Source organism: Terrapene carolina, unplaced genomic scaffold, assembly GCF_002925995.2.
Source record: "Terrapene carolina triunguis isolate 2854851 unplaced genomic scaffold, T_m_triunguis-2.0 Scaffold69, whole genome shotgun sequence".
Taxonomy (NCBI): Eukaryota; Metazoa; Chordata; order Testudines; family Emydidae; genus Terrapene; species Terrapene triunguis.
In genome coordinates, this window is record NW_020664420.1 from 43,230,785 (window position 1) to 43,246,134 (window position 15,350).

A 15,350-nucleotide genomic window follows, 5' to 3' on the forward strand; every position below is an offset into this window, starting at 1 on the left:
GGTTTACTCTACTTCCCTGTAAACCAACCACCCCACCCTCCCCTCCCCCCTTCGAGCACCACTTGCAGAGGCAATAAAGTCATTGTTGCTTCTCATTCATGCATTCTTTATTAAATCATCACACAACTAGGGGGATAATTGCCAAGGTAGCCTGGGATGGGTGGGGGAGGAGGGAAGGAAAAGGACACACTGCAGTTTAAAACTTTAAAACTTTAGCACTTATTGAAGGCCAGCCTTCCGATGCTCGGGCAATCATCTGGGGTGGAGTGACTGGGTGGCCGGAGGCCCCCCCACCGTGTTCTTGGGCGTCTGGGTGAGGAGGCAATGGGACTTGGGGAGGAGGGCTGTTGGTTACACAGGGGCTGTAGCGGCGGTCTCTGCTCCTGCTGCCTTTCCTGCAGCTCAACCATACGCTGGAGCATATCAGTTTGATGCTCCAGCAACCGGAGCATCGACTCTTGCCTTCTGTCTGCAAGCTGACGCCACCTATCATCTTCAGCCCGCCACTTGCTCTGTTCAGCCCGCGATTCATCCCGTCACCTCTCCTCTCGTTCATATTGCGCTTTTTTGCACTCTGACATTGACTGACTCCACGCATTCTGCTGTGCTCTTTCAGCGTGGGACGACATCTGGAGCTCCGTGAAATATCATCCCAAGTCCGCCGTTTTCTCCTTCTAATCTTCGCTAGCCTCTGCGAAGGAGAAACATTTGCAGCTGGTGGAGGAGAAGGGAGAGGTGGTTAAAAAAGACACATTTTAGAGAACAATGGGTACACTCTTTCACGTTAAATTTTGCTGTTCACATTACACAGCACATGTGCTTTCGTTACAAGGTCGCATTTTTCCTCTTATATTGAGGGCCTGCCGGTTTGGTGTGAGAGATCACTCACACAGTGCCAGGCAACAGAATTTGGCTTGCAGGCAGCCATGGTAAGCCACAGTCTTTTGGCTTTTTTAACCTTCATAACATGTGGGAATGGTTTCAAACAGCAGCGCCCTCATTTCCCATACCAAGGACCCATTGGGTTGGCCATTTAAAATGGGTTTGCAATGTAAAAGGAGGGGCTGGAGTTTCCGGGTTAACATGCAGCACAAACCCAACTACCCCCCCCCCACACACACACCCAATTCTCTGGGATGATCACTTCACCCCTCCCCCCCACCGCGTGGCTGACAGCGGGGAACATTTCTGTTCAGCCGAGCAGGAACGGGCACCTCTGAATGTCCCCTTAATAAAATCACCCCATTTCAACCAGGTGACCGTGAATGATATCACTCTCCTGAGGATAACAAAGAGAGATAAGGAATGGATGTTGTCTGCATGCCAGCAAACACCGGGACCATACGCTGCCATGCTTTGTTATGCAATGATTCCAGACTACGTGCTACTGGCCTGGCGTGGTAAAGTGTCCTACCATGGCGGACGGGATAAGGCAGCCCTCCCCAGGAACCTTTTGCAAAGGCTTTGGGAGTACATGAAGGAGAGCTTTCTGGAGATGTCCCTGGAGGATTTCCGCTTCATCCCCATACACGTTAACAGACTTTTCGAGTAGCTGTACTGGCCGCGATTGCCAGGGCAAATTAATCATTAATCATTAAACACGCTTGCTTTTAAACCATGTGTAATATTTACAAAGGTACACTCACCAGAGGTCCCTTGTGTGCCCTCAGGGTCTGGGAGCACTCCTTGGGTGAGTTCGGGGGTTACTGGTTCCAGGTCCAGGGTGATAAACATATCCTGGCTGTTGGGGAAACCAGTTTCTCTGCTTTCTTGCTGTGAGCTATCTTCATTGTTTTCATCATCATCATCATCATCTTCTGCATACCCCGAACCCGCTTCCCTGTTGCGTGTTTCTCCATTGATGGAGTCAAAGCACACGGTTGGGGTAGTGGTGGCTGCACCCCCTAGAATGGCATGCCGCTCCGCGTAGAAGCGGCATGTTTGCGGCTCTGCCCCAGACCTTCCGTTTGCCTCTCTGGCTTTGTGGTAGGCTTGCCTTAGCTCCTTAATTTTCACGCGGCACTGCTGTGCATCCCTGTTATGGCCTCTGTCCTTCATGGCCTTTGAGACTTTTTCTAATATTTTGCCATTTCGTTTGCTGCTACGGAGTTCAGCTAGCACTGATTCGTCTCCCCATATGGCGAGCAGATCCCGTATCTCCTGTTCTGTCCATGCTGGAGCTCTTTTGTGATCCTGGGACTCCATCATGGTTACCTGTGTTGATGAGCTCTGCGTGGTCACCTGTGCTCTCCACGCTGGGCAAACAGGAAATGAAATTCAAAAGTTCGTGGGGCTTTTCCTGTCTACCTGGTCAGTGCATCTGAGTTGAGAGTGCTGTCCAGAGCGGTCACAATGAAGCACTGTAGGATAGCTCCCGGAGGCCAATAACGTCGATTTCCGTCCACACTACCCCAAATTCGACCCGCAAAGGCCGATTTTAGCGCTAATCCCCCCGTCGGAGGTGGAGTAAAGAAACCGGTTTAAAGGGCCCTTTAAGTCGAAAGAAAGGGCTTCGTCGTGTGGACGTGTCCAGGCTTAATTCGATTTAACGCTGTTAAAGTCGACCTAAACTCATAGTGTAGACCAGGCCTGAGTCTTGAAGACATTACTAAAACCTGGGATAAAGAGAGGGAGTCCTTTAAAGGCTCCACAGTGGTAAACTATTACACAATACAAAATATGCTTCTATAAGTTTACGTTTAATTCAACAAAAATAATGTATTGGACACCACAAAGACTGCCTAAGATTAAAGCTCTTCCTGTGGATACATGTGGGAGCTGTGGTAAAGATAAGGGTATTCTGCTGCACGACTTCTGGCAATATCTGTAGGTTTAACAGCTGTTTAAAGAAGTTGACAATAGAATTAAAATGATTTTGGGCTTTAGCAATCAAACATTGGTCTAGAACTACATTGGGGGGGGGGGAGAGATAGCTCAGTGGTTTGAGCATTGGCCTGCTAAACCCAGGATTGTGAGTTCAATCCTTGAGGGGGCCACTTAGGGATCTGGGGCAAAATCAGTACTTGGTCCTGCTAGTGAAGGCAGGGGGCTGGACTCAATGACCTTTCGAGATCCCTTCCAGTTCTAAGAGATAGGATATCTCCATTATTAAAAAAAACAAAACCTTTTTTCATTTGTGGACCCCTAAAAAATTTCAAATGGAGGTGTGGATCCTCTTGGAAATTTTAGACATAGTCTGCGGCCCCCTTGGGGTCTGCAGAGCACAGGTTTAAATCACTGTTTTAGGATATTTAGTTGCACATTTGGGTCTCTTATCTACACTGCATTCATGGGTTCTGAGAGTGATCATGAAGTTAATGATCTTACAGAGGTGGTAAAGTAAATCACTGGAGAGAAGAAACAATGATATTCTGACCTACAGGCCAAAGAAAGGGTCACCTTCTGCCACAGGGATCAATTACACAAATTTGAGTACTGCAAATATTTAGGTAAAGTTACTTAGGATTCGGGTTAAAAACTGGCAGCTGGCTCTGGCAGCTGACTTGGGCTCAGGCTAAGGGACTGTTGAATTGCAGAACGTAGACATTCTGGCTCGGGCTGCGGCTGAAGCTCTGGGACCCTCACACCTCACAGGGCCCTAGAGCCAGAGGTGAAAGTGGGCCGGTACGGCATCCGGTAAGAAGTAGCCACTGGTATCAGCCCGTACGCAGCCAACATTAAAGTGCTTTAACGTTGCTGCCCCTTTTGCCCCCACAGACTCCCCAGGGCCGCCGACGGGTAGGCACCCTACTGGCAGGGCCGCCAACGGGGACGGGATGGGGGGACAAAAGGGGCAGCTGCCCTGAGGCCTGGCCATTTAAAAGGGCCTGGGGCTCCCAGCCGCCCTGCTGCTACCGTGGCAGTGTCCGGAGCCCCAGGCCCTTTAAATTGCCACCGGAGCCCCGGGCGGCAAAGGCCAGGCAGCATGGAAGGGCTGGCTGGGGAAAGCTGACCTTCAGCCCCACCCCTTCTGCTCAAGGCTGGGCCCCCGTACCGGTAAGTAATTTATCTTACTTTCACCCCTGCCTAGAGCCCAGGCTCCAAGTCAAGTCCGAACATCTACACTGCAATTAAAGAGACCCTTAGCCAAAGTCCCACGAGGCCGAGTCAGCTGGCACAGGCCAGCCATGGATGTTTAATTGCAGTGTAGACATACCCTTAGTTATCTAAGACAGTTGGTAAATTTTTGCACATGACTTATATACATCAGATTTAGACTTTGCATATAAGTTGTGCTGTGATTTTAGTATGTGGCTTTATGGCCTGATTTCAAAGGTGCTGATCATCTCACAGCTCCCAGTTACTCGAAGGGAGCTGTGGAATATTCAGCATTTCTGAAAATCAGGTCACTAGTGTGTCTGCAAGAAAATGACAAACAAGATTACTTTAGAGATCAATCTACATATTAAATTTTAAGACCGTGGATAATGCCTGGATAATGCAAGAAGAGCAGTAAAGTATAAATGGAACATATTCAAGGAAAGAAAGAAACCTGGCTTTTCCATTTATTTGCTTTTTAACAGAAAAGGCAGAATTGAGTACATGGAGTTTCAGTTTTTTCTTTGTTAACTTAGGGCACACCAAAGTACACTACATGACAATACAATGAAACAACAGATCTGAGGTAAAATTCTTCTCTTAGACATGCATATCATAATTCAGCCATTCTTTCTTTGGTATCAATGGGAGATCCTCACGTGTAGGTCCACAGTATCAAAGCTAAGTACAGTAGAACCTCAGAGTTACGAACACCAGAGTTATGAACTGACCAGTTAACCACTTTAAAATTTGATGAAAACATTGGTGTGAAGGAGGAGAGGGCAGTGGAATTTGCACAAGAGGAGAGATCTTTGCAGGTTTTACCTTTTTTTCTTTCTGTTTTTTCCCTATTCTTTTGCAGAAAAGTGGAAGTAATCTCTGTAGGTTTCCTCTTGTTTTCCCTTCCAGCTCCCCTGAAATGGGATTACTGTTCCTCTTAGCATTACTTTTGAAATAGTCTCTAGAGGTTTAATATATAATTTTCATTGTGACTTTCAGTGCTGCAATCAAGTGGCTAATTGAACAATTTATAATACGTATGCCTAATTGCTTCTTCAAGAGGTTAACTGTGAAAGGAATAGATATTTAGCAGAGAAATGTTACCTAGGTTACCCTTTATTGGCTAAAGCCACTGAGATTTTGTTTGCTGTGCTGTTTATGGGCAATTAAACCCTTGAAAATGTTTTAATATGAAATTTCCTTTGATGTTGCGTCTTAAATGTCAGCCACAGTATAATATGCCCAAGTACAAAGGCCCTCCCTGAAATGCATATCCCCAGTAAGACAAATTTGGGTTTGAAGTCTAATCTTTAGTATAAAATACAGGACCTAGTTGAATTTCTGTGTCTTTTTCAGTGCACCTTTCTAGAAGTATAACAGAAGTTTAGATTGGTTTTGGTTTGCTTTTAAAAGAAAACAAAAGCAGAACAAAACAGTTGGAAGCATTTTCCCAACATACATTCAGTACTTCTCACAAAGTACACAGAAGTTTTAATCTGTCATTTCATTTGCAACAGCATAAGACACTTTAGCGGCTGTTTTTATTTTTAAAAAATAATAAATCTATTCAAAGTGCTAGTTATACAGGAGTAAGCTTCAAGCACCAGGACTCAGTTGTGAAGGACATCAAAAGCAGTACAATCAAAGACTGAACCTTACAAACAACCTACAGTTACAATTAGGATGGATAATGTGAACTTCCTAAATATACCTTCAAATCATTGAATACTTTCTAATTCAAGTACTTGACGCATAAAAATGTTATATTCATTAGCATACATAGTATATTATAATCAGGGCTACTAGAGAACTTCAGAAAGAAATTGTGGAGGAAATCTAGGACATCATTTTCTATTATGCTTCTAAAAATATATATTCTTAAGCAAATATAGTAGAGTAGGAAACAAATATGTCTTCACAAAAGCTGTCGGGACTTGATACAGTTGACAGACTAACTTGGAAATCAAGGAAGTCAAACTTAATGTGCAAACATATCTCCTCTTACTTCCCTTCCCACTTCCTAATCACACCAATTTTTTAAAGAATGCCATGGAGGGCTTTCTTTATCGGCTTATATAGCCTGAACAGTACTGTCATGTTTTTATGAAGGGACATTTCTTCTGCAAACTTTTTTCTCCTCTACATTTTTGTCATTTAGTGCCTCAACTTCCATTTTCTAAACCGTATTCATCATTCTTCCACAATCTTCCTGTCTGATTTTCTCTGTCCCATGCCTCTCTCTCTCTCTCTCCCCTCTCCTCCCTCCTCCCATTTCTTGTCTTTGTAAGTGATTAAGGCAGACAACCATCTCTCAGCTTATTACTGAAAGCTAAGCACAGTAGGAATCTATTTAGCTACACTAGGGAGGAATTAGCTCATGTGAATCCTGCAATGTTTCTATAGCCCAAATGATATTTGACGTATTCTGCATCTGCTCCTTTTCTTTCATTACATAGAAATGTCTGGTGTGGTTTCATTTTACCAGCACTATTAACAATGTATTTTAAGGGTTTGTTTTAGCTACTTGTTCATTTGGTGTAATTATGATAACTTTTTCCTACAGGATTTAACAATTCTGAACGAATGTGTGACAAAGAGTTCATAATACGCAGAGCAGCCACTAATCGTGTCCTGAATGTCCTGCGTCACTGGGTCTCCAAACATTCTCAGGTATTTTTCAGTTCCACTTTTACAGCTGAATTTCACCATGTACTCTCTTTCTGTGATTTACAAATGGAAAGGGTCACAATCTTTTCTTCAGCCCAGTCATAGAATTCTTATCACTTCAACTTTAGCTATAAAACGTTCCTGAGCAGTGCTGCTGTATAATATAGCAGTGGTCAAATTGAAGTCAAACTGCATGAAAAGATAGTGCCATCAAGATACTATAGAAGTTTAATGTATCAAAATAAATTATTGCATAAATGAAGAATCCTTCATGCTATTTTGGAAAGCTGTTCTGACAACTTACCAGTTCAGGTACAAAATTATTCGACTTGTACAATTTTGCAAGGCTGCTTTACTATAGTAAAGCTTGTTGAAATAGACAAGGGAAAAGCACTAGAAGAAATCTATATAACAGCTATCTCTACTATAATAATTAAAACTACGAATTATTTTAGAAACAGGCCTTACCATATCCATTGTTCCATTTAGTCTGATATCTTGCCTGACAGTGTCTAGTGCTTTACAGCACCTGATGCTTCAGAGGAAGACCGATAAATCCCCATAATACTCTAATCCAGTCATGCAATGTTGTATAAAGTGTGTATTGTTTATTGTTTCCTGACCCCTACATCCTGAAGTGTCTTGTCTGTTTTATTTATTTCAGACAATGTCTTAATAATGAACAAAGCTGTTTTTTATCTTTTAGATAGTCAGTGCTCATATAGTAAACAGTTTTGGTTCAAATACACTTATTGAAAGTACTGAAATTATTTGTGCATGAACATAGTCATGTGTTTGTGTATCGAATAGATGCAGAGGTGGACTCCAATCCTGCAATGTGCACAGACAGATTCCTGCACAATGCAAACTGTGCTGAATGAAAAAACAACCTGATTAACTAACAGAATTTCATACATAGCACTGTCCCTTTACGTATTCTGTGGGCACATGAAACAAATGTTGGAGGGCTTTACAAGAGATGCAGCAAAATCCCAGCCATCATTCAATTTTAAAAAATGGTTAAACAAGAGGGAGATCTCTATGGAAATGCATGATGCATTTTTGAAAGCCCCAAATAAATTGTACAGTATAACCAGTGATTATTATGGAGTATTTTGTCTGTATTGATTAAGAACACTTAATCTGCAGTTTATTTATTGCACAACTTACTGCAACAGTCTCCTGTGTCACAGACCATTACTTTTTTCCCAGGCCAAAGGTTTAACTGAAAGTGTAAGGTTGATAGAGAACATATAATTTAAAAACAATGCATAGATGGAAAAGTTGGTGTTGGGGTTAGAAAGAAGGGAGCTGATAGAAGGATTCAGGCAGCCTTGAAGGCTAGGGACTCTGTGGAGCTCCTAGATTCTGCAAGGCACTGGGAGCAGAGAGAAACAGGCCACCCTAAGCTCAGCAGAGTCCCATGCCACCTTTGCTCTGCCCTCTCTTTCACTGCCCTGAAGAACGTTGGGATTTTGAACAAAATACACTGTTATTGATAGTCCTTACTAGTCTCCATCCTTCTTCCCCTCACTAAACTGAACAACCCATACTGTGAAACTCCTTTGTAGTAATCACAAGCAATTTGAAGTGAAAATCTTTTTCCTGACAAACATATGAGAAGTGAGGGGGTTAAAAGAAGGCTTATAACTGGTTGCAATCCCACATATGGCTGTCTCCATAATCTTTAATTCACACATAACTGGCATCATCGGCTGTTGTTCCTCACATGGGATTTTGCATACCTGAAAATAATACTCTATAATCCCCGCTGCTGACCAAGAGAGTAAATACAATTTTAAACATTCCCTATTAAAATTCTGCTTTGTATACACACTACCAGCTTTTATTTGTTCAACTAAATATTTATTTCAACTGTTTTAAAGAAACAATAAGTTTTTCAAAATAGCTAAATACCTAACTTGTTTAGAGCGCCACTGCTAACAGCGCCAAGGATGGAGCTGAGTCAATTCAAGCTGTTTTCTGTGCATTCCTTGCATATGCCCCCAGCAACATCAGGGTGTCACGTTTACAGCTTCAGGGACCTCATGAGAGTATGGAACTCCAAGTTGGGACTGGGTTGCTGTTTGGTAAGGTTGGGTGATAGGTTGGTGGTGATAGAGGGGTGGAAAAGTATGGTGATTGAACAGAGGATTAGGTGATGGACAAGCCACGCACCAAAGTGTCATCAAAACTGGGAACTGTGTATACTAATTGAGCACTGAACTTCATGGTCTCTTGCACCAGCAAGGATCCACCGCTGAACCAGGACAGCATCCAGAACGCTCCTGACCAGATACAGTGGGCACTCCAAGAAGAGGGGGAGAGATTATGTAGAAAAAGGGGGCTCGTTGTCTGAGCAAGTTGAGGGGGTATTTTAGGTGTTTTAGAAAGAACTAGTTCTAAATAGAAGGGGTAAAACAAACAAACAAAATAAGGATTTTTTTTTTTTTTTAAGTCCAGAGACACACTTTTCTGGAGGAGCCGTGGACAAACGTTAAGGGTGTTCCAAGTGTTGTGGTTTGATAGGGATATTTTTTAATGATTGAAACAAGGTAAAATGATTCAGAACCATCAAGTTGTGCACATTATTAGTTTATGTAAACATTAATTTATTATTGTTACCTTCGTCCTCCCTTCCCCATTGCCTCCTATTGCTTTTACATTCACATCTTGTCTTTAGATTGTAAACTCTTCAGGGACAGGGACTATCTCTGCCTATGTTTTTGCACAGCACCTAGCACAAAGGGCCTCAGGCAGGATCAGTGCCCCATTGGGTGCTACTATAATATAAATAAATGATAATAATTAATGACAGATGTGTCAAATATCAGCATGGAAAATTACAGCCCAAACAGTTAAAGTTCGGTAAAGTGATACGCAACTGAAAACGATCTTAGAATGGAAAATTTTGGGCAACTGCACTTATAGGCGGTGCTATCAGCCCTACCTATAATTCTCTACCACTTTGTGTTTTTATTTGTATGTATGTTTTATGGCATTTTAAAAATTTATTTGTAAGTAAATATATTTAAATTCTAATCCTTCAACAGCTCCTTCTCCTTATTCTTCCCCTGGCCAGCCCTCTTAAAAAAAAGAGGGGGGGCAGATAAAATAAAATCTTTCTGTGTATCACAACTATGGTCGGACCATTAGAATTTCTGGAAACAAACTTGACAGTTTGGCCATGCTAGTGGATGCACCAAGTTCTCATTGGTTACTTGATAGACCATTTGAGGTCTAAATAACTGGGACGGTAGGGAATTTTAAGTCTATTATTATTATTACTGTGTATCATGGTAGTGCTGAGGGGCCCCAGTCCCATTGTGTTAGGCAATGAACAATGATATAACAAAAAGAGTTTCCATGCCCCAGAGAACCTTAAACTGGCGCTACTAGCTGTTCAGCTAGTAGCACCAATGGGATCCCTACTGTAGACAAGGTTCCAGCAATCTCACCATTATGTTAATTAAAAGCATGGCGGTAAAAGTGATGAAAGGTGTCAGAATCTACACTAGCATTCCTATCAGTGTAGTGGAATCAGTGGTTGCATCAGTGAGATCTTTATCCTACAATTGAAGAGCATAGACAGCCACTAAGGCAGCCACTACACATAGACAGCCTTATGTCTACACAGGGATAAAAAACCCGGGGCTGGTCCAGGTCAGCTGACCCGGGCTCATGGGGCTCAGTCTCCAGGGCTGAAAAATTGCTGTGTAGATGTTCAGGCTCGGGATGGAGCCCGAGCTCTAGGATCCTTCCATTTTTAGCTTCGCAGCCCAAGCCCGGCGAGTCTGAGTCAGCTGACCTTTGCCAGCTGTGGCCATGCCATGGGTCTTTTATCCCTGTGTAGACATACCCTATCAGCAAAGACTGTCAACTCCCTGAACACTTTCTTTGCTCTTTGACCTAAGCTACATTTGTTTTTTAAAAATAAAACAAACTTCTAAAGTAAATGTTTAGGCTGACTTTCAGCCTTGAGCCAATATTACACCACAAACTTCATCAACTTAGTAATAAGCCCTTAGTAATAAGGGCTTGCCTTGTTTTGTTTAACAGCTCCTTAACAAAAATATATATAATCAGGGATTGCTAAAAAGAGACTGCTATTTACCTCACATGCACATTGTTCAAAATCTCTGCCCTTCATTAAAATAGCAAAGAGATTAATTTTTTGAGTTAATGGCGTGTGTTAACTGTGATTAATAGACAGCCCTAAAAAAAAAGCAATTGCAATTAATCACACTGTTAAACAATAGAATACCAATTGAAATGTATTAAATATTTTTTGATGTTTTTCTACATTTTTAAATATATTGATTTCAATTAAAACACAGTATACAAAGTGTACAGTGCTCACTTTATATTATTACTTTTTATTACAAATACTTTCACTTTAAAAATGGCAAACAAAAGAAATAGTATTTTTCACTTCACCACATAGAAGTACTGTAGTGGAATATTTTTATTGTGTAAGTAAGTGCAACTTACAAATGTAGCTTGTTTTGTTTTTGAGTGCAGTTATATAACAAAAAAATGTAAAACTTTAGAGCCTACAAGTCCACTCAGTCCTACTTCTTGTTCAGCCAATCGCTAAGACAAACAAGTTTGTTTACATTTACAGGCGATAATGCTGCTCGCTTCTTATTTACTATGTCACCTGAAAGTGAGAACAGACATTCACATGGCACTTTTGTAGCTGGCACTGCAAGGTAGTTATGTGCCAGATATGCTAAACATTCATATGCCCCCTCATGCTTTGGCCACCATTCCAGAGGACATACCGATGATGCTCATTAAAAAATAATGCATTAATTACATTTGTGACTGAACTCCTTGGGGGAGAATTGTATGTCTCCTATTCTGTTTTACCTCATTCTGCCATATAGTTCACATTATAGCAGTCTCCGATGATGACCCAGCACATGTTGTTCATTTTAAGAACACTTTCTCTGCAGATTTGACAAAACACAAAGAAGGTACCAATGTGAGATTTCTAAAGATAGCTATCTCACTCAACTCAAGGTTTTAGAATCTGAAGTGCCTTCCAAAATCTGAGGGGGATGAAGTGTAGAGAAAGCTTCACAAGTCTTAAATGAGCAACACTCAGATGCGGAAACTACAGAACCCGAACCACCACAAAAGAAAATCAACCTTTCTGTTGGTGGCATCTGACTCAGATGATGAAAATGAACATGCATTGGTCCGCACTGCTTTGGGTGGTTATCGAGCAGAACCAATCATCTGCATGGACACGTCCTCTGGAATGGTGATTGAAGCATGAAGGGACATATGAATCTTTCCTGCATCTGGCACATAAGTATCTTGCAATGCCAGCTACAACAATGCCATGCAAACGCCTGTTCTCACTTTCAGGTGACATTGTAAACAAGAAGCGGGGAGCATTATCTCCTGCAAATGTAAACAAACTTGTTTGTCTGAGCGATTGGCTGAACAAGAAGTAGGACTGAGTGGATGTATAGGCTCTAAAGATTAACATTGTTTTATTTTTGAATGCAGTTATTTTTTGTGCATAATTCTATACTTGTAAGTTTAACTTTCATGATAAAGATATTGCACTACAGTACTTGTATTAGACGAATTGAAAAATACTATTTCTTTTGTTTTTTACAATGCAAATATTTGTGATAAAAATAAATATAAAGAGTACACTTTGTATTCTGTGTTGTAATTGAAATCAATATATTTGAAAATGTAGAAAATATTCAAAACTATTTAAATAAATGGTATTCTATTATTGTTTAACAGTGTGATTAATCGTGATTAGTTGTTTTAATCGCTTGGCAGCCCTACTTTTTTATTATTAAGAGGTTATGTGCTAAGAGAAATGTTATGGCTTATTATTCTAAACATCAATATCTATAATGTATTTCATTTTGACTTTACTCTGGAAAAAAAGAAATGACAGTTAATGAGTATACAGATTCAACACATAAGAGAAAAATATATTTAATCCTCAAAACACCCCATGAAAGTTGATGGGTAAGTACTATTATTTCCATTTTATAGATGGAGAAAATAAGCCACAAAGGTTAAGTGACTTTCCCAAGGCCATACATAGAATCAGTGGCAGAGTCATAATTAGAACAAAAAATGGCTCTCAGTCCTTTGCTTATTCCAGTCTAACTCACTGCTTTAAATGCTATTAGGCCTTTACCACTACAAGTACCACTCTTTGTGATACTTTAGTGCTCTTTATAAATTCAACAAACAGACCCAGAATAACACATGAGTTGAGAGCTTTACTGTAAGGAAACAATTAAGAAAAAAATCTTCAAAATCTTGCTCTCCTGTTAAATATTTCTGACATCCCAAATTTTGCCTCTGTGCTCTTAAAGAAATAGGAATAGAATATATTGACACACTTAAACCAACTCTTTCAGATCCCAGACTTGGAGTCATTCAAGAAAATACAAACACTTTTTTTTATAACTATCCCTATTTACAACACATCCGGTCAAACTGATAGCAATCAACATGTAACTTGGAGGATGTAATAATAATCTGCAAACAGATGGATAGAAAGGACTCATTGTGTAATTTTATGTAGCAATAAATGATGCTGAAATCGGTAAGTTATTACATTTAAAACTAAAATGGATGTTATTATTTGTATCGAGGCAGCATCTAGACATGCCAACTAATATCAGAGCACCATTGTGCTAGGTGCTGTACATACACATAGAAAGAAAGAGTCTCAGTACTGAAGAGCTTACAGTGTAGACAAGTCAGAAAAAGTGTGATTGAAAGGAAATATTATTACCTTCGTTTTACACACGGGGAATTGAGACACAGAGAGGTTAAGTGTTTGCACAGTGCCTAGCAAAATAGGTTCTTGGTTTGAGTCCTTGAGCTCTGTTGCAGTAGAAATAAATGTTAATAGACTTGCTCAGGGACACACAGGTAGTCTGTAACAAAGCCAGGAATTGAATCCAGATCTTCTGAGTTCCAGCGCAGTACTTTAACCACCAGACCATCCCTCTTTTTAAAGCTATAAGAGAGAATAGCACCTACGCAGACAGGATTAAAAATGTCCACATCAGCTACTTTCTATTGAAATTCTGTCCACGTTATCATGCATTTCTTTTATACTCTAGTAATGACCAATGAAACTAACTTAAACAGCCCCAATCTCTAGTAGAGAGGATATGGACAAATGACCACAGAACCAAATGTTTTCGTCATGTAAACATTTAAGTTTAATGAAAAAAAATCCATATACATTGATAAAAATCTTAATCTGTTATATTTTGGGTGTTATTCTCTCAAACCTTTGGAACACCAAAGAATTTTTCTTGTTCAGAATATTAACACCAGTCAAAGAAATATAGCACCATATTATGATGCATGAAAGAAACCCCTACACTTGAGATTTAACTGAAAATCACCCATGATATACACGATATGGAACAAATCACAGGTCTAATCAGACATTCCCAAGATCGGTTCAAAGAGGGCTGTATATTAGCTGATACTATATTTACTTTCCAACATATAAGAAGTAGAGGCAAACAATGGCCTGTGTTAAAATCACAGTGCACTGCACTGAAAATAATATGATCTTTTCATCCATAGTGATATCCATACAAAATGACTATCCCAATTGTCCATCTACCTACTTACACCAAGCATAATTTCTGCAACATCTGATTGTGTGGTTACCCGTACATAAAAATGCTACTACAAACACTTATGAAAATACTGTCATATAAATGTTTAATCAAAAATATGCTTCCTTGCATGGATAAAACAATATTGCGCTGTAATATGCATTTCAAACTGTATCAAATCTATGCAAAAATATATTACTCTGAGTACCCATATATCTCTAAATGCCTTTGAAAACACAAATAAATACTATATTAAAAATAAGAGAGGAATGAGGTAAGAGAGGGAGTCACGAGAGAGAGGAAATTATTTTCAAACCCAGTACAGTGTATTTTCAAACTGGAAACTATAGCTTGGTGTCCCTAGTCCTTCATTGCCTTTTTTCTCAGGAGTAAAGTTTGATTCTCCAACTCTTCTAATCCAGTATTTCAATGCAGTAGATTCTTTAAAGCGTGAGGTCTTTGGCACAGGATGAGTATTGCACACTGCAACTTTGTGTGTTGTTTCCACAAGTGACTAGGGACAGAGGAAAGATACAGACAAAGCAGAAATGACTGATTGATTTGTGCCAAAAAGGAATATGGGATAAGAATTGCTATGGGAAGGCAAGCAAAGAGTTATTGTCTAGCTAAGGCAGCATTATATGTTGGCAAAAATGTTCCGCAGCCCTGGGACAGCCATAGCTCAGAGCCTTAATTTGTAATAACCGCTCAGACCATAAGCCAAAGACTGTTTGGGCACCATTGCTTTAGATAGATTCAGTAAAGGCTTATAAGACTGCCAAAGTGACAAAACCACTTAAGCATTAAGACACTGTCAAATCTACAGCTCCTCCAAGAACAACTAAACCTAACGTTAAAGGTGCTTACCTCATACGCTATGACCACACAGTACACTTGAAACATTATTTTCATTGGTAGTAAAGGATGGATTTTATTCTCTTAAAGGAGGGCCATAAACAAAATATTCTGACATTTCCCAGTATAAAGACTATAATTTAGTGTGTTTTGGTGACT

At 40.3% G+C, this 15,350-nt stretch overlaps 1 protein-coding gene across 1 annotated transcript in view; it reads left to right on the top strand.

The window, feature by feature from the left end:
* RASGRF2 (Ras protein specific guanine nucleotide releasing factor 2) overlaps positions 1–15,350 on the top strand; it is a 207,572-nt gene that overhangs the window by 154,759 nt on the left and 37,463 nt on the right. Inside the window, exon 18 of the mRNA XM_026649259.1 lies at positions 6,602–6,708. Coding sequence (XP_026505044.1) covers positions 6,602–6,708 — 107 coding nt within the window. The remainder of the gene's footprint in view (positions 1–6,601; positions 6,709–15,350) is intronic.